Source organism: Lontra canadensis, unplaced genomic scaffold, assembly GCF_010015895.1.
Source record: "Lontra canadensis isolate GAN:19392208 unplaced genomic scaffold, GSC_riverotter_1.0 scaffold2, whole genome shotgun sequence".
In the NCBI taxonomy this organism is placed as follows: domain Eukaryota; kingdom Metazoa; phylum Chordata; class Mammalia; order Carnivora; family Mustelidae; genus Lontra; species Lontra canadensis.
The window spans coordinates 64493551-64518793 of record NW_022630996.1 but is presented as its reverse complement, the minus strand read 5'-3'; the positions used below and the strand labels follow the sequence as shown (position 1 = coordinate 64518793).

At 38.5% G+C, this 25243-nt stretch overlaps 1 protein-coding gene across 6 annotated transcripts in view; it reads left to right on the top strand.

The window, feature by feature from the left end:
- CDK14 (cyclin dependent kinase 14) overlaps positions 1 to 25243 on the top strand; it is a 582313-nt gene that overhangs the window by 353449 nt on the left and 203621 nt on the right. For all 6 annotated transcript variants that reach the window (XM_032875564.1, XM_032875554.1, XM_032875517.1 and 3 more), the window contains one exon: positions 10232 to 10325. In XM_032875564.1, the coding sequence (XP_032731455.1) occupies positions 10232 to 10325 (94 nt within the window). The remainder of the gene's footprint in view (positions 1 to 10231; positions 10326 to 25243) is intronic.

The following is a 25243-nucleotide window of genomic DNA, read 5'->3' as shown; positions in this document are numbered from 1 at the left end:
TCTAGCTCAGGTAACTGGACCAGAAAGCAGAAATACAGTTCTGCCATATGATTCAGCGCGCGCGCACACACACACACACACACACACACACACACACACACAAATATACAGGTACTAAAATATATGTATAATGAAACATATATACTAAAATACATAGTTAGATATAAGCATATTAAAATGTGAGCAAGAATTATTGTATGTAACATAGGAGCATTAATGCCATTGCTGCTGTAAGGTGGGTGGTCTTCTTGATCTTCCTCCTGAATCTTATTTCAGGTGTGGACGCTGAGAAGGCAGCTTCCACTCACCCATCTGTTCCCTCCTCCTGGGTTAGCAGCAGGTCACTCTGGGCCTTGGCTTTACTGAACTACATTCATTTTCTGTCCTTCATTCTTTGCTTTTGTTTAATTTTTGTCCTGATATGTTTAATTTGTAAGTACAACTTTTTAAGTTGTTTCACAGTTTGAAGAATAAATCTTAGTGTCCCCCTTACATAACATAAAAGGTCTATTGTTTTGGGTTGAATATTTTCTGAGATAAGCTTTTATACACAGTCTAAGGTTTGATTGGGTTTTGTTTTCATTTCTTGAGAGCTAAGTACGCCACAGAAGTATTTGACTAAGATATATCGTGCCTATCTGTGCCTAATGAACCACTAACCCACACAGTAAATGATGAGTGACAGTTTAATCAATCCAGTTCCTTCGATAGTCACCAAGGGCATGTGGAGTGTAATTTTTTAATCTTTCACTGTTCAAATACTGCAGATGCCAGCATGAAAAGATCACGTCTGTTATGTGTAATAAGTTTTCTCACAAGTTAAAGAAAAAATTTTTTTTTAATTTTGATCTTTCAGAAGCTAACCTCCAAGGGAATTAAACTCTTTGGTCCATTTTACAAATACATACATTCCAACAGAGAAAAGTGAGATAAATAAACGGCCACCTTGGCGCGTCAGATCGTACTGGCTTTAATTGCGTAATGGTGCATTTCAGTGAACCATGGCTAAATAAAATTACCTATTAGGTTAATTAATATGGAACCTTTCTGAGTTAGTATTGCATCACAGTGTGTAAAATTCAGATTGTGTTTAGCATTTAATCTAATTTACTTCACCAGTCTGCTGTTTCTTTGTTGTTCCTTTGGCTGGAGCCTGAATACACTTTCAGAAAATTAACCCGGATAAACAAAACAAAACAAAACTCCTTTCAAAACAGAATTACCTAGATTCCTTTGTATTCATGTTCCTGTTTCTGGTCCTGTGACCAACAGTATCTGCATTGCTTTTGGGAGGCTTGTTAGAAATGCGAGATCTCAGGGTGCCTGGGCAACTCGGTTGGGTATCTGACTCTTGATTTTAGCTCAGGTCATGATCTCAGGGTTATGGGATCCATCCCTGAGTCAGGCTCTATGCTGAGTATGCAGCCTGCTTGAGATTCTCTCTCTCCTCTCCTCTGCACTCCCCCACTCCACACACTCTCTCACCTTCTTTCCCTCTCTGAAAAAATAAACAATAATAAATAAAAGAAAGAAAGAAATGGAAGATCTCTGGCTTCAGCCCAGACCTAGTCAGTCAGAATTCTGTGTTCTACTAAGGTCTCCACCTGATTAGCATACACAATAAAGGGTGAGAAGCAAAACTTCAGGTGCTTTTTTACTGACTGACACATAGGCTTTGAGGAGATTTCTGATGCCAGGTGAATATTAGAAGAGAAAAGCAAAAGAATTAACTTGCTCTGAGTTATGGTTCTCATATGCTTTCTTCCTGCTGGAAGCTGCTTGACACTCTCTCTGTCTTCAGCCCTCTTTCCAAATGTTTTGACAATGGTGCTAGCTCCGAATGATTCTTTGAACTTGAGTAGAGGCCTCCTAAGTGCATTTAAGGAAGTTTGCATGGAAGGGACAGGTCACCCCTCCTTGTGGTAGCGTGAGCTGGGCAGGTCACTGGCGACGCTGTGCCATGTTCCCACCCAGACTCTGTTGTTAAGCTCTGCGACTGGAGAATGGAACTATCACTTGTCTGCTTAAAGCTTTCCATCCTAAGGAATCTCAAGCCTTTGCTAATAATACATGGATGGGGTTAGAAGCCCAAATCTAGGAGAGGTTTTTTTTCGTTTTTTGTTTAGTTTAGTTTAGTTTTTTTTTTTTGAGATTTTGATTGTACCCTATTTTAAAACATATTAAGTCCTTTTGCATTGTGTCCTGGGACTGCACCCAAACTGTTTCCCTGAGAATTAGGAAAGAAGAAGGACAATTTTTTATTTTTTGCTGACCAGAATAAGATTAATGCCGAGAAGAAAAAAAATAAGCTCAAGTCCTGTTTTATATTTCTTCATGTAAGATAATCATCTATCAGGCTAATTAACATCTTGTAACACTAATGTCTTTATGAGAAAATTGAGTATTCGCCACTTGAAAGGCCATGTGTCAGATGCAGATAAGAGCTGAGGGGTCTATTGAATCCCTGTTTTTGTTGAAGGATATAAAGTTACCCAATGAGATTTTAATAATCAGGTACAGTGCGTCTTAACTGGTGACAATATTGACTAACCCGATCTCATTCAGGTCTGGTGGGGGCGGGAGCTGCTATATGGCCAAAACCACTTTGACTCATTTGAGCTGTGTCTTTCAAAATAAGAGACCAAATTCTAGTTCTGAGAACCATGGTGGTGGTCCACTTATAAGTAAATACATTACAGTTGTGGAAAGTATCATGAGAAGCTGGAGTTAGGGGACCCAACCCAGTCTGAGAGATCAAGAAGCCTCCCCAGAGAAGTGGTGGTGAGCTTGCCATTCCCTGCTCTGATGGAGAAAAGCCTTTGCCCCTTCCCTGGGAATGCCATTTTTTCTCTACATGCATACTCCCTGCTAATGCTCCAAACTTAATAGTTCAGATAAACTTTTCATCTTGAATTCCTTTGCCAGAGAGTGTGCGTATCAGTTTTCAAATACTTTATATCAAAATTCATCTCTGATTAGCTTGCTGCCCAAGTTATTTCAGGTCAAACCTTAACTGACATCTTGCGATCTAGCCCACAGTTCTAGGTGGCTTGTGCTGCTTCCAAGGAAAGTTCATCAAAATGCACAGAGGTTCTTTTTCTCTCATATAGTGAAAACTGAGAATGGTACAGCTCCTCTGCTTAAAATGACCAATTCTATATACAGTTCCAAGGAGATGCAGTCCTTCTCATTTTTTTAATACTAAACTTTAAATTTTAGAATAGTTTTAGACTTACAGAAAAACTACAGACAATAGAGAATTCCTGTTTCCTCCTCACTTGGCTTCCCCTGTTGTTAACCTCTTAGACTGCTCTGTGTGCTATGGACAGATGGTTCATTTGTCTCAACTGAGGCCCCCACAGTGTTCCATTGCTGTGAACTAAACAACTTCATTTTGATTTCATTAGTTTTTCTTAATTTCTTTTTTGTATTTTAGGGTCCCATCCAGGATAGCATATTACATGTAGTTGTCATGTGTTCTTAGATTCCTCTGGGTTATGATAGTTTCTCAGACTTTCTTTGTTTTTCATGACCTTGGCAGTTTTGAGAAGTACCAATGAGGCATTTTGTAGGCGTCAGTCCCTCAGTTTGGGTTAATCTAGTGTTTTGGGGAGAAAGACCACAGAGGTGAAGTGGATTTTCTTAATCACATCACATCAAGGGTACCTGCTAGCAACATGACTTACCACTGGTAAGGTTAACTTTGATCATATTGCTAGGGTCTTGTTTCCCAGCTCTCTCCATTGTAAAGTTATCATCCATCTCCCATCCCTGCCTCCACACTCTGCTCTGAAATCAGGTTGTTCTGCTCAGCTCTTACTTGGTAGTATGGGGAGAGGGAGGGAGGCTTGTATTGCTTTTGATTTGCTCAGTCACCAATATTTTTGAGCCATTACTATTTGCTGACCCTCTCTTCTGCCCTGGGAACAAGATGATGTGAACACAACTTTGTCCCTGATCTTGGTCTTCCAGGATCAGAGGAAACACACCCCCAAAAAGCAAAGACAAGTGAATATCCTCTGAATGCGAGGAAGGAAGCAAACTAGGGGATGGAGAGGAAACATGGAGCCCGGGCAGTAAGGGGAAACCCACCTTATATATGGTGGCTGGGAAGGACACTTCTGAAAGGAGCTGTTTGAGCTGACTCCAGACTAACAAGAAGCACTTACCCACGCACAGAGTGAGGGAAAATGTGTTCTGGGAGGAGGAACAGCAGTTCATATGCAGATCGTGAAATGGGGAGGAGGACGGGGTATTTCAGGAACAGATAGCAGAGCCGCATGACTGGACTGAAGAAAGCTCATGGATAGAGGTGTGATACGAAATTGGCGAGCATGTGGGGGCTTCTTGCTCACAGGTCTCCATTCTTAGTTTTAAGGTAGAAAAAAGCTCAAGCTATAATTTTAATAAAAATCTAATTAATTTCCTTTTACCAACACAGACACACTGATGTTAGATGTGGATAGAGGGAGGGCAGTTGGAAAGAAAATCACTTGTAATCATTTCCAAACACAACTTTATATTTATATTATATTTATTTTCATTTATCAGGTAAGTTTTTGTAATATTTATAAAAATAAAAGGTAGTACTTCCACACAATAAAATTTGGCCTAAACACACACAAAAAAAAACTTCTGAAAAAAATTCATAAAAGTAAATTACTTCCCTCCAATCCATTATTCAGATCAACTCACCAAACCCTCTCTCGAGAAGAAATCCTTATAGAAGTGGTTGTATAAACACTGTTATTATAAAAGTCACCCTACACATGTGCTCCCAGTTTATTTCTTAGTTAAAAATACTTTAAGATTGGGGCACCTGGGTGGCTCAGTGGGTTAAAGCCTCTGCCTTCGGCTCAGGTCAAGATCCCAGGACCTGGGATGGAGCCCTGCGTCGGGCTCTCTGCTCAGCAGGGAGCCTGCTTCCTCCTCTCTCTCTGCCTGCCTCTCTGCCTACTTGTGATCTCTATCTGTCAAATAAATAAATAAAATCTTAAAAAAAATACTTTAAGATTAAAAAACACCCTGAAAGATCAAAATATCCATCTTCAAGTTTTAAGAATCTACTAATTTTGGGGGAAGATGCATGGAAAGTCTTAAAGCATATCTACCATAGGAAAAGTGCTGAGGAAAAGAGTGAAAAGCCAGATCATTTTTGAGAGCCCATTTCAATTAGTGATTTATTCACAAATAATCGTATGTATTTAATATGTATTTTCTTTTATTTTTTTCTCCATAACTGATGAAGGTGATTTCTTCTATATCCAAGTATGCTTTTATGCAAGTGAAGTGTAACATAGAGCAGAGTTTGGCAAACTTTGTCTATAAAGGACCAGATCATACATATTTCAGGCTTTTCAGGGCATATGGTCTCTTTAGCAGCTCTTCAACTCTGCTGTGAGGACAAGAAAGCAGCATAGACAACATGGAAATGAATGCGCAGCTGGGCTCTAATAAAATCTTATTTATGAACACTGAAATTTGAATTTCATATGATGTTCATAAGTCATCAGATATTCATCTTCTGTTTTTTTTCAACCATTTAAAAAAGTCAAACCCAGTCTTAGCTTATAGGTTATAAAAAACAGACACTGGGCAGGATTTGGTCTCCAGTTTATGGACCCCTGTGTATTATTGTGTGTGGACCCCATGTCCCCAGTAGAGAGAGGGCTGATACTACTGCTAGTCTCATCCATTTGCTGCCATGAATGGGAAGGAAAGAGGTGGCTTTAAGACCAGTGGTTGTAATTGGTTCTGTCCTCGAGACTATTTTATCTCCTGGTCTGCCTGTAATTGGGGTTTTTCACCTGTATGTCCACTTAGTGACCTCCATCCATCGTGAGTCCTGGGATGCAGGGAAAAAACTGAGACCTAGCCTGGGGATAAAAGGCCAAGTTCTTAGCCTGGTGTATGGACTTCTCCTCTCTTTTTAACTCTCTCTTCCACTTTATTATAAAAGAATTTGGCTCTCCCAAGACTCCTCATGTATAGGGTCCTGTTTTCTCTGTCTGAAAAGTCCCATTCCCACTCCCATGACATCACCCCTTAAGGCACCATGTTCCGCTTTCCTAGTCTCATTAGACTTCAGGAGTCCAAGTGCTTCCAAACTCTCCACACTGGGCTGAGCATGTCCTTCTGTGTTCCTTTGGTATTTATCATGGGAATTGGTAGAATGTTTTAGAATTATTGTGTTTATAGTACACAGACATACTTGAACTCCTTCTTGATAGGTTTCCCCCAACTGATGACAGTCCTCAAAGTTTACATGACTGTACCAATCAGGAGAAGAGAAGCTGAAAGAAAAGAAAACTTTTCTATTAGACTATCAAAAAAGAAAGTCATCATTATGCTAGAGGAAAGACTAAGTTATCTCTGTATTCTCTTTGTAGAAAATATTCTCGAATTCTTACAGAAGAGGTAATCAAAGATTATGCAGCCAAATTGTAGAAAGAAAAGTATTAGAGAGGTGTGTCAGTTAATAAATGTGTTACATTATTTTTTTGAATTTAATATTATTTGCCCTATTTGATAGGTTTAAAAATTTGCAATTTCTTGTGATTTATTTTCTCATTCGGAGTTCACTTTTGTACTCAATTTTTTATTCATAATTTTGTATACTTTTCCAAAGATTTATTTATTTTAGAGAGAGAGTGTGCATGCAAGTAGGGAGGAGGGGCAGGGAGAGAGGGGAGACAGAGAATCTCCAGCAGACTCCCTGCTGAGCACAGAGCTGGACACGGGGGCTCAATGCGAGGACCCGAAGATTATGACCTGAGCCGAAGTCAAGAGTTAGCCGCTTAACTGACTGAGCCACCCAGGTGCCCCAAATCTCTACACTTTTTCAAAATAAGAACACCCCAATTGTTTGATCTTCAACCTTAAAATGTTGTCCCTCCATAATCATAATTACAAAGAATTATCAATTCCGGGGCACCTGGGTGGTTCAGTCAGGTAAGCACTTGGGATTCTCTTTCTCCCTCTCCCTCTGCCCAAACCACCCCTGCACCCTGCTCTTTCTCGCTCTCTGTAAAATAAATAAACCTCTAAAAAAAAAGAATTATCAATTCTGCTTAAAATCTTATTTTGAACTGTGGTGAAGAAATCACACATCTGCAGCATAAATTAAGTTTGGAAGTTTTGAGTTTAGAAGAACTGAAGGATATGTGAGCATGGGCAGGTGTTTCATACATTATCTTACCAGATAACCAATCCTGTGTGAGCTTGAACACACTGATTACTGCGACAGCTCTAATTGTAAGCTTTGTGACCCGTTCTTATTCTTGAAAAATTTAGACTCTGTGGGTGATAATTACATAATTATTCAAATTGTCAAAAGAAGCAACAACTTAAAGGAGACTTTTCCTGAAATAAGGTTATATATCATAAGTATAGAACTTAAGTGATTGAATTCTCTCTTGGTGAGCCACAGGGCAGTCAACTTCATCTATCAAGAGTGAGGGAGTGCAAGGGAATAGAGGGTAACGGGGGGAAAAAGTAAAGTAGGCAGTAGTCCCTTGGTATTAAATTGAAGGGCTTTTATTGCTGTGTGGGAATAAGGCAACTCCAGTAATAAAGTATTCTGCCAGGCTATAATATATTGATAGATCTGATACTTCTGCTTTTTAATTTTCTTGTGCATTCTATCACCTTTTATATACCCTTGAAGTATAATTCTGTCCACTTTATTAGTATGCCCTCACACATCTTTGGAAAATGATGGCATCAGAAACATCTATTAGAAACGAGAGTCCATGTCCCTTAGCCGGCCGAGCAGATGAAAGCCTATGGAAAGTCTGTATCATCATATTCCAACTGAGTGAAATTGCAGCATAGATTTATCTTTTAGTCATTCTCAGTACCGTGTTACGGAGATGATCTGGACCAAGCAAGAGAAGTGGTAACAATGTATCTGTGAGTGTGTAATGGTTACGTCACCCACCAGCTTGGCTACATACCCACTGGGGGCAGTTGGGGCTTGTGCTGAGGGTCTCCACACCCCTAGTTGCAGCCTCTGCTGGGAAAGACAAAAGCCAAATGACACTGAGTGGAGAGTATATTCTGAATGTTGGAAGGAAGGTGTCGGTAGCTGTTGAAGATCTGAGCTATTTTATGTAAATGTAAATAAGAAGACAATAGGGCGCACCTGGGTGGCAGGGTCAGTTGAGCATCCGACTCGGTTTCAACTGACATCCCAATCTCAGGTTGTGATCTCAGGTCATGAAATGGAGCTCCATGTTGGGCTCCACGCTCAGCACAGAGTCTGCTTACTGATTCTCTCTCACTCTCCCTCTACCCCTCCTGCTCGTGCTCTCTCTCTCTCTCAAATAAATAAAAAAAAAATTTTTTTTAAAAGATAGTAGAAATGTAGGTCAATAGTCTTAAAAAAGAATTATTGACATAAAAATTTGGAAAGACACCAAATTGAAGCTTTAGTCCTAACCAGGCATCTGAAGCCCCAATATTTATAAGAATATCATGGTATTTTTAGTGCGCTGATAAAATGATTGTCAAAGTGTATGTTGTGTCTCAAATCTTAAATGAAGACCACTTGTGTTAAACCCAATCTTCCTAGAACACGGATTTTAAAATTATTTGTTATTTAAATGGAACTCTTTTTATGATATTTTATATAAACATCTGTTTGTTTTTAGTCATTTTGATTCTGTTTACTTTTGGTATTTAGTTTGGATAGTAATTATGTGCTGTAACAGAGAAGAGATTTCTGCAAATGCATTACTTCTTTAATTCAGTACATTGTTTATATACAACTGTGATAACAAGTGGGGCAGTTACAGGTATGGAGGCCCTTGTCCTTAACCTCTAAAGGATCAGAAGTAAGTTAGACACAAGGGTTTTGCTCTCCCTAAGTTGAATATGAGTGCAGCAATTGAAGAAGTATGCCAGTATGTTCATGATTCCATCAGAATGCTTTCAGGAAACAAACCCATTCAAGGTAAAACCATTTTATACACACACATACAGACACACACACACACACACACACATTTGTGTGTGTGTGTGTGTGTGTGTGTGTATGTGTGTGTATATCCTGGAGAATTGCTAGAAGGTAGAGAGTGCTAGCAAAAGCAATGGCTTATCTGAATATCCAGGCCTTAGGAAGGCAGAAACCAGGTCAATTCAGGGGACTTCATCTGCAAAAAAACCATTCTTGTTAGTCATTAATATGACTTACCCCATTAACATACGCTAGTTTCTTTCCATCTCTCTCCCAAGTGATTGTTCACTGAAGTCCCGGCAGACATATCTGACTGACTCTCTGCCTGTACTATGAATTGGCTGTTCCTCCTGGGTTGGGTGCAGGCCACTGTGGTCTAGGAGGCCATGACTCCTCCTGATCAGCTGGACTGTCTTACTAGACAAGGACTTTGAGCACAGCCTGATGAGCTAGGAGGGGAAGTTGACCATTGTAGATGGCTTATATATTGAATGAGAACTTAACAAAATAAACTCAATAAGGGAGCTCTTCTGTCTGCTGGAATGTTCGTGGAAGGCTTTGTGGAAGAAATGACATTTAAATTAGATTATAGAAGTTGGGTCAGATTTATATATTAAGAGCAAGTAAATGAAGAAGGATGGAGTTATAGGTCGTGAAGCAATTTGAGTCAAGCTGTATGGGGCTATGCTGGGGCTGTGGGCAGGTCAGTCTAGCCCAGTGATTCTCAGGTCTTCAGCGTAGCTTCCCTGAATCCCCTAAGCAGCCTGAGTCAACACCTGGGATCCAACTTAGACTGATTGAAATAGGATCTCTGGGGTTTGTGTTCAGATTATTTGCAGTTTTTAAAAGTTCCCCTCAGATGCTTTTGATGCAGAGAGGTTGGAGAACCCCTGGGCAGCTTGAGAGGACAATATATTAAGAATTCGTGAAATGGGGTTGGAAAGGGACATTTGAAAAAGACTGGAGGCTTTCTAGATCAAGCCGAAGAGTTTCTTGACTATTTCCTGTAAATAGGATGGAGCTGTGAGCATTATATTTTATTGGCTGCCACCGTTTTCTGAACCCAGTGTAGCTGCATCTGTTAGAGACCTTTCAGGGCACTAGACAGAGAGGGAAAGGAAAGAAGCAGGGTCTAGATATATGTGGCACGGCCCTTGGTACTCATTAAGAATGTCATTTATTCATTGTTTCTCTATAGGAGTAGATGTCCTAATTCCAGATTTAATTTTCCAGGATATAGTGGAGTTTTTGTACAATTCTTTCTTCTCTCTTTAGGGGAGTCGGCTGCATCTTTGTCGAAATGATCCAAGGAGTTGCTGCTTTTCCGGGAATGAAAGACATTCAGGATCAACTGGAACGAATATTTCTGGTAAGTTCTTTACAGAGTGCTTCTGAGAAAAATTGGTTTCTCATTCATCCTTTCATGACAAATTGTACAGTGCTGTTGGAAAATGATTTTAAACAAATTTATTGGTTGTCACATTTAATTCTAACAAATTTTTTTGCACCTTTGAAAAAGCAGGAAATAGGTTAAGAATTGTGTTTTTAAACTACTGCACATGAATAATGTGCCAGAATGGTAGGAGACGATAGATTGTTGGTAGCAATGTAGAATAGTGGGTTAAAAATGAGGGCTCTGGGGCGCCTGGGTGGCTCAGTTGGTTGAGCAACTGCCTTCGGCTCAGGTCAGGATCCCGGACTTTCAGGATCGAGTCCCGCATCCGGCTCCCATGCTCCTTGGGGAGTCTGCTTCTCCTTCTGACCTTCTCTTCTCTCATGCTCTCTCTCACTCATTCTCCCTCAAATAAATAAATAAAATCTTAACAAAAAAAAAAAAAAAAAGAAAGAAAGAAAGAAACAGGGCTCTGGCGGAAGAATTTCAAACAATTTATGTAGGTGCCCCGACCCCCTTAAGTGGGTGGAGCTTTAACTCTCTGCCATCCCCACCCACTTAAATGTGGGCTTGAATTGGTAACTTTTTCCATCAAGTAGAGTTTGGAAAAAGGAGGGTAGCTTTAAAAGGGAGAACAAGTGAACCACCTCAGCCAGGTTTTAAAGGCTTGCATCATCAAAGAGAAATCATGTTGGTAGCCTGTACTTTGATAAAATGTGTACATTTTACATTATTTTACATTATTGTAAAATGTACAATTTACAATTGTACATTTGATAAAATGTGTCACTGCCTCTGTGGTCTTCCTTTCAAAAACTCTAGCCCTAGTCTGATCATAAAAACACATGACACAAACTTGAGGGACATTCTACACAATGCCTGATTAGTACTCCTCAAAAATGTCAGAGTCCTCAAAAACAAGGAAAGCCTGAGAAATTGTCATAGCCCAGAGGAGGCTAGGCAGCTTGATAATTCAACATAGTATGGTATCCTGAATGGAATCCTGGCAGAGAAAAAAGGACATTAGGGAAAACCAGTGACATCTGGTAAAAGTGGGCAGGTTAATAAATACCAGTGTACAAATACACCATTTAATTTAAGATTTAAAGAGGAAACTGGTGAGGGGTGTATAGGAATTCTCTGTACAGTTTTTCGCAACTTTTCTATCAGTCTAAAACTATTCTAAAATTAGAAGCATTTCAACTTTTAAAAATCTGCACAAAGAGAAAATGAAATGTGTTCTTGTGCCAGACGTTCTGGATTTATCACCTGCACTGTCATCTTGAGCAAGGAATTTAGTTAATTGAGCCATAGTTTCCTTGGGGAGAAATGAAGGCTAATAACAGCACCCATCTCATAGGTTGTTTTGATGAATAATTGACTTAATACACATAAAGCGCTTTTAGAACAATGCCTGGCACATAGTTAACATCCCACAAGTTATTATTTTTATCAAAGCATTTTATACTGAATTTTTTTGTTCAGTAGAACTTCCACATTAGCTAATATTCATATAAACCTATTTTTTAAAACATGGAATCAGAGCCAGACAAATTAAGGTCTTTGGTGACAGGATTCAAGCTGTATGCATTATAGCAGTCAATCACATTATCATACTTTTACCTTCTTGAGTAAGACTCCCGTATGAACTCACTGGGGCAAATTTTAGTATGGACCGTAGCAAGAGATGAACTTACGTATTAGCATGTATTTTAGTTATGCAAATGCAGCATTAGTGTATAGCTTTCATATTAAATATAAGGACCCAGGAGGATGTAGTGATATGAATTGAGACCCGCCCATCACTATTGTGTTCACTGCTGTGTTCATCGGCAGTAAAATGATTACAAAAGTGGGCAATGGAAACTAGGGAATCGAAACACACATGATTCCTCCGGGCTGTATCCTATATACCCTAGGTGCCCCTGTAAATCATGGCAGATGGAGAAATAGCAGAGTCCCTAATATTCTAGAAACCTTCTTCCAAGTGTTGCTGTATTGATTTCTTCTCCCAGAAGCTGTCTGTATCAACTTTCTTTTTAATTTTACTTATTTTTTTTAATACATAAAGTCCCACATTGAATGTTAAAATGTCTTATGATTATAAGAACAGGGCATCTGTACACAGAAAATTTCCAGTGTCTAAAAGCTGAAAAATCACCCTTTTGTCCTAAGAAGCAGAGAAAGCCACATTTAATGTTTTTACGTATATTCTCCATTTCTATACACATTAAGAAGAATTAAATCATATTTTATATACTTTTTATAACTTTCTTTTTTCATCTAACAATTTGTAATTAACACTTTTCATTGAAAAATGAATCCAGAAACTTATCGTTCTTAATAACAAAGGAGTGTTTCATTGCATGGATGAGACGTTTTTTGCTTAATCAGCCCATGGTAATAGCTTGTTTACAGTCTTTAACTATTATTAAGTTCTGCCAGATACATCCTTTGCATACTAATCCTCTTAGTTAAAAATAATTATTAGAATTCAAAGTCCTTAATTCAATAACATTTAATTTTCATAAATTTATTGACTGTTCTTACACTTAGATCCCTTCATCTATAGTCATGAAACATTTCCTTCTCCCTGTTCCTAAGAAAACCTCTTACTGATTTGATTGAGATTATACTGAGCCTGTAGATTATATTAGGAAGAAAATATATAAAGTAGAGCTTTCCCATCTAAGAATAAATTATATTTGTTTATTAATATTTTATGGTCCTTTGCATAAGTATTCGGTTTTTATCACTATTTTCTCTTCCTATTTTCTACCTAAGCTTTTATTTTCATTCAGTTATTTTACATAACTTTCCAGAACTACTTTCTTAAAAATATAATAAACTTGTTTATTTTTATGTCACTGAAAAAAAATAGCAAAAGAGGGAATTTTAATGGGCTGTGGTTTGCATCATAAAAATTTTTATGCTAAAACATATCTTCAAATATTTAGCCTTTTAATTTATTTGAAGCTGAACTATAATAATAATAATAATACCATTTAATTATATTCTGAGAATAATTTCCTAAACTTTAGTTTCAGCCTAACTGTTCACTCTGCAATAATTATTGAATAATGCTTATATAACCTTGTTAAATTACTGATTTTTTATACTAAAATCACTAACTTACTATATTTGAAATCAGGAAACTTCAAAGGGGAATCATACAGAAAGAAATATTTTCATATATACATTATTTCCAGATGAATTTAAAAGAAAAGGAAATGGTTATATAAGTGAGATATATGCTACAACAATAGAAGCAAAAAATGAGTTTCATAAAAGCATGGTTTATTACTAGAGTTAGTCAAAGATTTCATTTTATATATTATTTTTATAATGCAGTAGTACCCAATAGGTACTGTCTTGTTGCATTGCTTCCTGTTTGCAAATTTTCCTATTATTATTATTTTTAATGGCAATAATTTCCTAACTTTATGGGTATTCAGAGACCTTTGAGCTATGACTAGGCTTTTAATAAATCAAAGAAATAAGATTGCAGATTTCCCATGAGATATTGGTATGTGAAACCACAATTTGCTCCTGTTAGAGCACAGAGCTCCTTAAATGCAGGTAAATATCATGATTGATGGTAATAGTTTCTTCATTTACTGTAGTTTTGTTTTTTTTTTTAACATGTGTAATGATTCTAACAAGTAAAATGATCTTTGGCAATTAGGAGATAAAGGTCATTGTCTGTATAAAATTGCTGCTTTAGAATTAAATAGTATTATGTTGTACTCTGAAGAATGAGACATGACCACAAAGAGAGGAATCTACAGACTTCTTAAGACAGTTAATGTTATCATCTTAAATCTTATTTTCTCTACGAAATTGTTTAAATTTGCAAAAAGTAAATTTATATCCCATCAAATATGTAGACTATCTCAGGAATTGTGCGGTCACTGGAAGAAGAAATTTTACTAATCCAGAATAGTTGAATCACTGGGAAAAAATGCTTTTCCTCGGTGACCTTTTATGTCTGGTCTGAATCAGAATTACTATTAAAGTGTGATTAAATCCCCTTTCACAGGCTTCTCATATAAATTGCCAGAGACTCTCTTCTAAAGTGGCATTTGTGTATCTGGCCTCTGGTAAGGCATTGCCAAGGAGATAATCAGCAATCAGAAGTCATAAAACATGGGATTATTTGGGTTGTTTTGTACTTTAATACAGGGATTAAGTCCATTCATTCTCCTGTGAACTGTGTATAGAAAGGTGGTTAATAACTTAGAAGATCAAAATTAATAGCTTGTTACCCAAGACAACTAATATAATTAACTCCCACACACTGAGTCTTTCCAACAAATACAAAAGGCAACAAAGACCAATAAGTAAAGCCCTTACATTTTTCTTTCGAAGATTTTCTCTTTCTTTTTTTCCTTCTCTCCCTTGTTTGATGGAAGGGAGTGGTGCATATTTTTAAGTTCATTGAACTTATTTCTGCAGCATAATAACTGTGTTGATGTATATTAGGTGAGCTGGTTCTGCTACAATCTGGGATTTCGCCACTAAATCATTTTCCTTTCCTTCAATTTCCTTGAAATTGTGATATTCCTATGCAAGAAAGGAAGGAAAGTGATGGAAGTTTGACAAATTACATTCAAGACATTTTGAATTGCCAGGTGAATGGGCACCTAGTTGTCTGAGCAGTAACTCTGCTGTTAGGTGAGAAGAGTGATTTATATTCATTTCTCCAGCATTACCTCTTTCTTAGTGTGGCATGAGGTATGCTATTCACCTTCGTTATTTGCAAAAATAAGCAGGAGATGTATTCATCCTGGTAAATATATATTCAAAGTGACAAAAATCAGAAGTAATAACAAAAATTTGTATTCTAATCACATTGTTCCGAATTGAAAAAGAAATCCACTGGGTGGAACCCTGGGAATATGCGTCTCTCTCACTTCACGACAGCTGCACAAATGGCAGAGAATGCTTGCACAGCTGCCTGAGACCTTTGGCAGATGCTTCTGGCTTTGTGTGGCTGGCTGGTGGCCCAATGTACAGCGGCCATGACAGAGGAGCTGGCATGAGTTAGTTGTGGGGCCGTCCTTGTTCTCCCTGCCTTTGACTATTGATAACCCTGAGGATCTCACCTCTCCCTGTTTTCCGGATCTTTGGGCCTGCAATGAAATTTCATTGAGCAATTGTTTGTTATCCTGTTGTTCATTACTTGATTAGTACAGTTGTTCAGATGTTCCTCTTCCTTAAATATATGTCCTTCAGAATCTGTATGTGTGTGTGTGTGTGTGTAAAGAGCCACTTGCAACTTTGAAAACTATTACTCAGCCTGGCTTTTGAGTCACATCCTTGCTTAAGCCTCTGTGTTTTCCAGAGAACTAACTGTAGAAATGTGGTCTTCAGATTCAGTTCAGTCCTTGTTTCCCCATCCTGCTCTGTGTCCAGGCTCTTAGCTCAAACGATAACATTGAGGTTTCATGACTGGCTGAGGTGGCCATATGGAAAGTAAGAGAAAACCTGGTGGTCATTATCTTTAATGGCTGTTACCATCCATTTAGATGTAGTAGGCAGAATGTTAAGATAGAATATTGAGATCACAGATTGTGTCCCCAGTACCACTATTGGATTTGCTTGAGGTCATTTCTGGCAGACTTCTTCAGCACTCACTTTGCAGCACTAGATACAGTGGATGTAAGGGAATTGTGTGTCATGGTGTCTGCCCTGGGGAAACTGATGACGAGGTGGGCAGGCAAGACATACGTCTAAGAATAAAGTCATGAATCATTGCTGAGCAGTTGGTCAGCAGAAGGGAGACCCAGTAACAGTGGCAGATCCTGTAGTAGTTAAAATGCTGAACTCAAAGAGTTAAATATTGGGTTGTAATCCTAAATTGTTGTTTTCCCCTGGATAAGTCACCTTTTCTAATTGGAGTGCAGTTTCAGCATCTGCAAAGGGAGGAGTTGAACCAAATGATTTCTTCTTTTTTAAATTAACATATAATGTATTATTAGCCCCAAGAACTAAATGATTTCAGTAATGTCTTGCAGCTCTAACCTTTTTTAATTCTAAAAATGCATGATATTACAGGATTATGCGTAAAGGCTGTGGGTGTTTAAAAAGAGAAAATTTCTAAGAAAATTTTTGTCAAGCACTGAAGAGAGTATAAGACTTGAAGTGGAATAAGGGAGATGGAGACATCAGGCAATGTTACAGAAGTGAAGCGGGGACAGTAAGAGTCTGTCCTATATGGGTGGAAGGTGAGATTGGGTGGGTGTTCGAGCCTGAACTCCAATAGACTGAGGACTTTTTTATCTTATTTTATCCATAAAGTAATAAGGAGATAACATAGTATTTTAATGAGAGTAATAATGTTAAAACGGCATTTTAGCAAAATTAATACATGATTAATATATGATGATAAACTCAGCTGCATGAGCACTATAGAGAACTAAGCAATACACATTGGGTTGAAGGATGTTGAAAATATTAAATGGCAATTTTTTAAACAGTTTTAAAAACTGCAGAGTGGGGGTAAAGGGCAAAGAGAGGGGGAGAATCCTAAGCAGGCTCCATACTCAACTGGGAGCCTGACTCGGCGTTCCATCTCACAACCCTGAGATCATGACCTGAGCCAAAATCAAGTCGGGACACTTAAGCGATTGAGGCACCCAGGTGCCCCATTAAATAATTTTTAAAGTCAACTTTAGAAAATGTCAGGGAGAAAAATTATACTACCTCCCACCCTGGAACAGATACCTCTTCTAATTTGTACATGTTTCTTTCAAGCCTTATCAATAGCTACAGCTCTTTATATGATGGCTATTCTTTTTCAGAATGTTAAGTGTATAAAAAATAAGGCAGAAAAATTTAAAAGCAGTATGAAAATAAATTTAAAAATCACCATTTAGAGACAACCAGTATTAAGCGTTTTCCTATTTTCTAGGTTTTCACAGTTGGGTTAATAATAAATTTATGGGGTTTTGTATCCAGCTTCTCTTTATTTTTACATTAAATTGGGAGCAATTTCCAAGCCATTAATATATACTTGAAAATATTATTTTAATTATACTGTAATGTCTTCTAAATATGCCCAAATGTGCTAACACATTGTCCTATCACTAGATAATTTGCTTGCGGATTTTATGCTACACTAAGCATCACATATTTTTTTATCCCATTCAGTTTTTCCTTCAGCAAGGATTATTAGGCACCTAAACTGTGCCTGACACTGTGCCCACAGGTGGTGGTAGGACACAGTCCCTGCTCCTCTCAAAAGTACTGTCATCTGGGCTGCATTTGAATAGCTTCCAGAAAGTCACATCAAAAAGACATTGCAAAACTGTTGTGATACGTCTTGGATACTAATGATATAGAAGAGAAAGGAATCAAAAATAACTTCAGAGTTTCAGCTTTGGGAAACAAAGTGATTTGTGAGATCATCGAAAATAATGGGAACATTGAAAAGAAGTGCCCCTGGAGAGGGAAGAAAAGACAGCTCAAGTTACTGGACTTTATATGGCAGCAGGGGGATCCCTTCGCTGGGGAGGCCCACAAATCATACAAACAGAATCAGGGGCAAGATGAAGCTCAAGGGATCATTCACCCAAAGCAGACAAAGTTGGGTCCCAACTTTGTAGTTCTTGAATAGTGAAAATGTGGAGGGGGAAATGCAGTGCAGTGCTGTCTAAACCTTATAGACGTTCATGGTCTGTGGGGGGTGGGGTGGAGGTAGGGAGCTAGCCAGGAGAGAATCCGTGCATGACTTGGAATTCAGTGTAAGAGTGAACAGGGAGAAGTGAAGGATAAGTAAGGAGGGAGAAGATATCACTCCCTCCAGGGAAATTACAGATCAGTTCAGGTGTGTTTAGCTAGTGGATGGGGTTAGGTGTCCTTCCTTTCTGTGTTCCCTCAGTGTGTTTCTCACTCTGCCTGTACAGCACGTGGCACACTCTGTTTGTTCATTAAATATTTTTAGGCCAGAGGAGGAGAAGGATTTCCTGTCTAAGAAATGATAGAGTCAACATAGGAAATAACATCTGGGTTTAATCAGAAAGTTTAGACTGTCCATGGTTTTCAAAGGAGACTTGGGACTTAGAATTCTCCTCAGTGTCTTGGGGGAAGGGAGACATAGGCTCAAGGGAGGCATACTTTCAGCCCCTCTACTCCTGGCTCTGCCTTTAGTAAGATTTTGTGGACAAAATGCATCTCATTGCTGAAGGACAAGTTGAAAACCCCTGGACGAATGAAATATTAAGAGCCTCCCAGGTCAAGGTTCTATGGGAAAAAAAAAAAAAAAAAAAAAGACCATGTGGAAGAAAAAATGATCAAGAGATCCAGTGAAAATGGAGGTGTTAAAGAAATAAAGAAATAATTATATGAGTGATTCATATAGGGGACATTAGCTAGAACTTCTTAAAAGTCTGTGACTTCATAAAAGTTCTGTGCTAATTAATAAACTAATGAAATTTTGGTAGCAAACTGCGGTAGGGTCATTTGTCACAAGAAAAAACAAGGACAGTAGGAGAGCCCATTATAGAATAACTAATCCCATTAATATTTGCAAAGAAATTTCTATTTGAATATCAGCTGGTTGTTATGTGGAAATTTGAATTAGCTCACTTGGTGAAAAAACTATTTTTTTACCTTGAGTATTCTTGCATTTACATTATAGTGTTACAAACTTTCTATGAATGGAAAATGTTAATATTTTCATGAAATCATTCACTTTTTCATTGTTACTAATTTCATCAACAAATATTTATTATGTGGTTACCATGGGTTAAATGTTCTTCCCTCTTCTGGGGAGAGAGGAGTGCAAAAAAACAAAGCCCCTGTTCTCTTGGAAGCTGTATTCCTATGAGGGAAGGTAGATAATAACCAAATAAATGTATAATGTGTCTCATAAATGTTGCATGAGAAGAGGCTACTTTACATATGGTGTTCAGGGAGGTCTCTCTCAGAAGGTGATACTTGTGAAGGTAGTGAAGGCGCGAGACATCGGGGATCGTTTAGGTGGAGGGAAGAGCAATTTGTGTATCCTTAATGATAATAGTATCAAAATCAGTGTTCTCAAGCCTGAATTCGGTGAATTAAGGATCATTCTTTCTAGTACATCCACCTGATTTTTACCACTCTTGTTACTCTGACCTCCTTCATATAAAGTGAGGACTTCTCGCAGAAGGAAATGCTTTTTTTCCTTCTGCGAGAAGTCCTCACTTTATGTGAAGGATTAACTTCCTGTACCTGCTACTATTCAGACATCAGAGCAAATCAACAAGGTGAGTTGGAAGTATGCCCGTGTGCATGTTTCAGCTTGGAATTATGCTGGAGCTAGGGATTTGACTTTCCTGATTTAGTTCATCAGAAATACTGGTATAGATAGAAGAAAGTGGGAAATGTTTCTGTTTTGGAGAGTAGATGATGGTTTAAAGGAACGAGAAGAGCTAGAATATCTAGAAGCTGTAGAGAGCCAGAAAGCACTTATTTTTAAAAAGTCAAAAGTTAGAGGAATTTCAAGAAGGAGAGATGTATCGGCTGCCTGAAATACTACAGTGAGGTCAGTAAAAGATGGTGCTGAGAAGAGGCCACTGGTTGGTAACTTCTAAGGGAATCGTTCTAACAGCATTGGCTATTTGAAGTCAGATTATAGTGGGCTTGAAGAGTAATCGAAAAATTGGAAACGTTGAGTAAGGACAGCTTCTTTGAGAATGGACTTGAGGGAAGGTGATTAGGTGTCACCTTAAGGGTATTTTTAAAATAAAGATTTATGAATTTTATAATATGCCATAAATAATTTTAAATAATGAAGACCAGGGTGTTTGTAAGGTAGAGGACCCTAAAGATATAGGAAAGCACATTTGATGGATCAAGGTATTAGAATAGGCAAGTGCGGATGGGTGACAGACGGGATGCCTTGGCAATGGGGATGAAAAGTTTTTCTGAAAGGTAAGACAGAAGAAAGGTGAGGAAAGGGAGGAAAATGTGAGTAAATATTGTAGAGGTGTGGAAAGGAATGGAAAGGTATGACCTACGTGATTCAGAAACGGAGGGGGTGTAGCTAATGGTGACATGCAAATGAGAGGGCAGACGTGGAGGGGAATGGATGGTATCTGGAGGACTGGTGTAATGCCAGGTGGTTTGTAACTTCATATGACAAGAGAAGCAGCTAGTTGCTGACAGCATTTGTGAATTTATTGTCCATTTGAGATGTTATTATAGAAATAAAAATGCTACATTTCTAGCTCCTGTGATTTGTAACAGTTTACTTTCCTATTAACACAAGATTGCTTTTAGGTATATCCATCCACCTATAAATATTTTCCAGTTGTAGGAGTCTTTACCCAAGACTTTTCTGGAGTAATGGTTCACATCTGTGCTCTAACAGACTTAAATGTTTGGGAAATGTTTTAACCTATTAACATTTTACTGTTATACTATTCATGACTTTATCATCAGTACGTGCCTACTCACTGAGCACTGCAGTTATCTCTTGTCATGTAACTACCTCAGAACTCTGGGTTAGGGACACCTGGATGGCTCAGTTGATAAGGTGTCCAACTCGATTTCAGCTTAGGTCATGATCTCAGGGTCATGAGATCAAGCGTTGCATCAGCCTCCACGCTGGGTGTGGAGCCTGCTAAAGGTTCTCTCCTTCTCCCTCTGCCCCTACCACCCCCTACACACACACACACACACACACACACACACACACAAACACACACACACACACACACACAAAAAAAAAAACAAAAACCAAAAAACCTCTGGGTGAGATCAACAACAGTCATTTTTTTAAATTTATTGGTCTTAGTTCCAGGGTCAGGAATTGAGTAATGAGTAAGGATAGTTCTGGACTTGGTAGACTTGGGGTCTCTCATATGCTTGCAGACAGATGGTGGCTGGAGTAGGAACAGTGAGAAGCTGGTGCCATTGGAGATTGGCCAGTCATCTCTTTCTCTTCAGAGAGTCTTGAGGTCCTGCATGGACTCTCTCCGTGTGGGCTAGTTTGAGCTTCCTCATGGTACGAATTGGGTTCTAAGAGTGGGTGTCATAAGAGAACCATATGGGAACTGCATGGTTTCTCTTTAACTTAACCTCAGGAGTCATTCAGTAGCTCTCTATCCAACAAAGCAGATACAGCCCCTGACCCAGAGTCAAAGGAAGGGGACATAGACCCCAGTATAGATGGGAAGTGTCAGAAATGCTGGGGCCATGGTTTAAAACTGCCACAGTGATCACATATATTTTATTTAGGGATCACCAAGTTGAGCTGATAAACAGCTTTAAAGGAAAAATAATCTGGGAAATAACTTAATGAAGCTCCTAAATTTTTTTGTCTTTTTTTCCCCATGCTCCTGATGGCCATTACAGTACTGCTTCTCATGATAAATACGAAAGTGTGAATTGTCACAGAGTGTTACTTGGTAGGTCATGAGGTCCCTCATTTGCTCACCCTCCCTTTCTTCCTTTCTTGACTAACAAGTTCACAGACGTGTCAGACTGAAAAAGATGGTGAAAAGGATGCCATAATGTGACACATCTGAGACAGAAGAGGAGGTGGTGGTGACACTTCTTAGCAGATCTTCAGAATGTTGTCCATAAAATAGATTTTCAGCACTCAAATTCTGCTCTAATTCTTTTTTTCCATTTGCAACATGCTTTGACATATAAGTCTTTTATTCTTCAGAACATCACCTTTGTTACCCCTTGTGATTGGCAACATCTAAGATGGCTTCCAGTGGTCTCCACCTCCTGGTATTTATGCCCTTGTGCAATCCCCTCCCCTTGAGTGTCAGCTCGACCCAAAGACCTGCTTCTAATGGACTATGGCAAAAGTGATGGGATATTTGATATGGTATTACTTCTGAAGCTAAGTTTAAAAAGTTCACTAGTTTCTCTTGCTCACCCTATCTTCCTTTCTCACTGGCTGACTCTGAAGGGAGCCAGCTGTTATGTTATAAGCTGTTCTGTGGAGGGATCCACTAGTCAAGAAACTGATGTTTCCAGCCGGCAGCTACTTGAAGACCTAAGCCCTGGCAACAGTTCTGTGAGTGAGCTTGGAAGTGGATCCTTCCCCAGTTGAGCTTTCATGTGAGCACACAGCCATGGCTAACACTTTACTTACTACCTTGTGAGAGAGCCTGACTAGAGGCGCCTAGCTAAGGTGGACCTGAATTCCTGACTAACAAAAACTATGAGATGATAAATGTTTGTTGCTCAAAGCCCCTAAGTTTTGGCGTTACTAGTTCTATAGCAATAGATAACTACTGTATCTCCTTTGATCCCATGACCAAGAAAGGGGAGATACTGTTAATCTAGTTTTACAGCTGAGAGAACTGTCTTCAGAGATTATGTGAACTTCTCTAAGATGACATGTTTCCTAAGTACCAGAAATAAGCTGAAATTCTAAATCTACTGAGTCTTCCACAAAAATACTTTTTTGTTTTGTATTTGTTGTTTGGTTGTTTTGCTCTGGTTCATAATAAGGAGTGTGCATTAGAGTGACTTGGGAATCATTTCCTGAATACTCGTTCTTGGGCCTCACTCAGGGCCTTCTGAATCAGTCTCTGAGGATGGGCCTGTATGCGTTCTAACCAACAAGAATGCCTTGGTTGATGAGTCTTCTTAGTTAAGAGCATCCACTCTAAAAACATATGTCCTACTTTGAAACATAATGGATGTTTTAGATTTTCTGGCCTGGTTGACACCCTAAAAAACCTCATTAGTTGCAGGTACCCTATCCAGAACATAGGAATTCCTATTTAGCCAAAGTCGTGTGTTTCTTACAGGAATACTTTTGATCTGACCTTCAAGGGACCTGCTCTTGTAACAAGTATATTTGGGAGTTTCTGTCATATCACTTTGTATTAGTAATATTAGGTGACTAGTATTAGAATGTGCACACAAGCAAACAAAGACTTGTAATCATCATATCCCAGCACTGTAACTTCTGTCTGGCCTGATCACTTGATGAATATGCTGTTTCTCTTCCTCGTTTTGCAACCTACATTTCTTAGAAGAGTAGAGGCCTTAGAAGACTACCCACAAAGATAAATCTGTCCAGGCTGCTAATGTTTTTGTGAGGTATGAGTTCATTTAAAATCTGACCTTGTATCATCTCCTGCCCAACCCCTACAAGGAAACTTTTTTTAAAAGGCCTTCTCAAAACATTCTATCCTAAACTGATCTCGTGTTGCATTATTATATATCTTGATAGAAAGCAATGGCTGTTTGATTAAAATTTATCATATAAAATTATCTACCCAAGTCATTGGCGCACATTCCCTGGAGAACAATTTTATACTAAGTCACGTTAACGGATTATCTGACCTTGGAGCTGCATTTGTCCTCTATCTCACTCATCTCTTTTGACAATGACAGTCATATGTTTTCCATGTATGGTAGGCTGTGACATTTTTGTATTCTTCCTAAAATCTCTTTGTCTTTGAGTTTAGTTGTACTGGGAAAAGTGTTGAGAACTATCCATTTTAAATATACCATTCAAAGAATCTCTTCTTATTGTAGTGCCTAATATAAACTCAGTCTTTTATTCATTTTCAATAACTCTAGATATTAAAATTGTTGGCAAACTTGAGTCTCTGGGAATATATAATCTTCTCCAGAACAAGAGGAAATGTCAGTCTGGCAAGAACTGGTTTAGGGACACCGCCCATGCGACAAACTTCTGTGACCTTATACCTGCCAGGAACTCCTCTTCTCTTGGTCTGATATCTAAATACTTCCCTTCCTTCAAAATGCATGAAATGCCCCTTCTTCCCCAGTGAATTTTTCTCTGGTTTCCCAATTACACATTCTCTTTCCTTCCCTTGGACCTCTTGGTCTCTTTACCCAAACCTCTGTGCTGTCTCCCTTCAGTTTTGGTCTTACAGCACAGTTGTTTTTGCTCTTCTCCCCCTAATACAGTTTAGGATTTGGGGGTGTGGGTGGGGAACACAGGAGTGCTTTGTGCAAATCAGGCATTAGCATGGACTCTGACGCTGCAGAGGGATTGACTCAGGATGATAGAATAATCGCAGATAAATGATCACATTTCTTCAACTTCATTGCCTTCTTTTTAAAAATGCATCTTTCGGGGGAACTCTGGGGGAAGACATTAAGAGCCACTTTAAAATGTAAAGACAATTTCTCTTCTTTTGTTTGCTTGCTGAAAAATAGATGTGAGTGCATGTTTTCCTTTAGGTTTTCCTTTTGCGGTTCCTTGTTCTGATAATATGTAAATCACTCCCGGCAGACAGCACGTAATATTCAGACGCAGAGATCATTTTACTGAAACTCAGTATAACAAATTACTATCCATTTGCTCCAAGTAAAATTCAGTATTAAAGATGTTTCATATTTGCCAAGTGAAAAGCAAATAGCTCAAAGGTATTGGTCAGAACATTTTTGGAAGATAATACTAGGTTCCTATCTCAGACCCCACTTCATTCCCAATAAGATGAAATACTGTTTATGTGCCACATGGACTAGTGACGTGTGCACAGTTTGATCGGGTTATTGACACTTGGGACGTGATTCAGTTCATTCAGCCATTGTGAGCGCCCATGACACAGCTGACAGAGGGCTTCGGTGGGTTTCCATTTTGAAGAAGTTTGGCAAAATTTTTGTTGAGTTTCCTTTTTAGCACTTAGTACTGGGTGTGTGTCACTGAGGAAATCAAGAAGCTAAAATCATAAAAGAACTAAATCTGATTGCCAGTTCCTTGTTAATCTTCTTCTTTATAGTGAAAACCTGGTTTTAGACAAATAATCACTGTATATAGTCTTGATCTCCTGATACACCATGATGTCCAATTAGATGTGACATGGACAAGGTGTTAACTAACTCTAGTGAAATTATACCCTCTAGCAAAAGGTTTTTAAACAAATATATTAGTATTTTTGCAAGCTCAATTTTGCAAACAATAA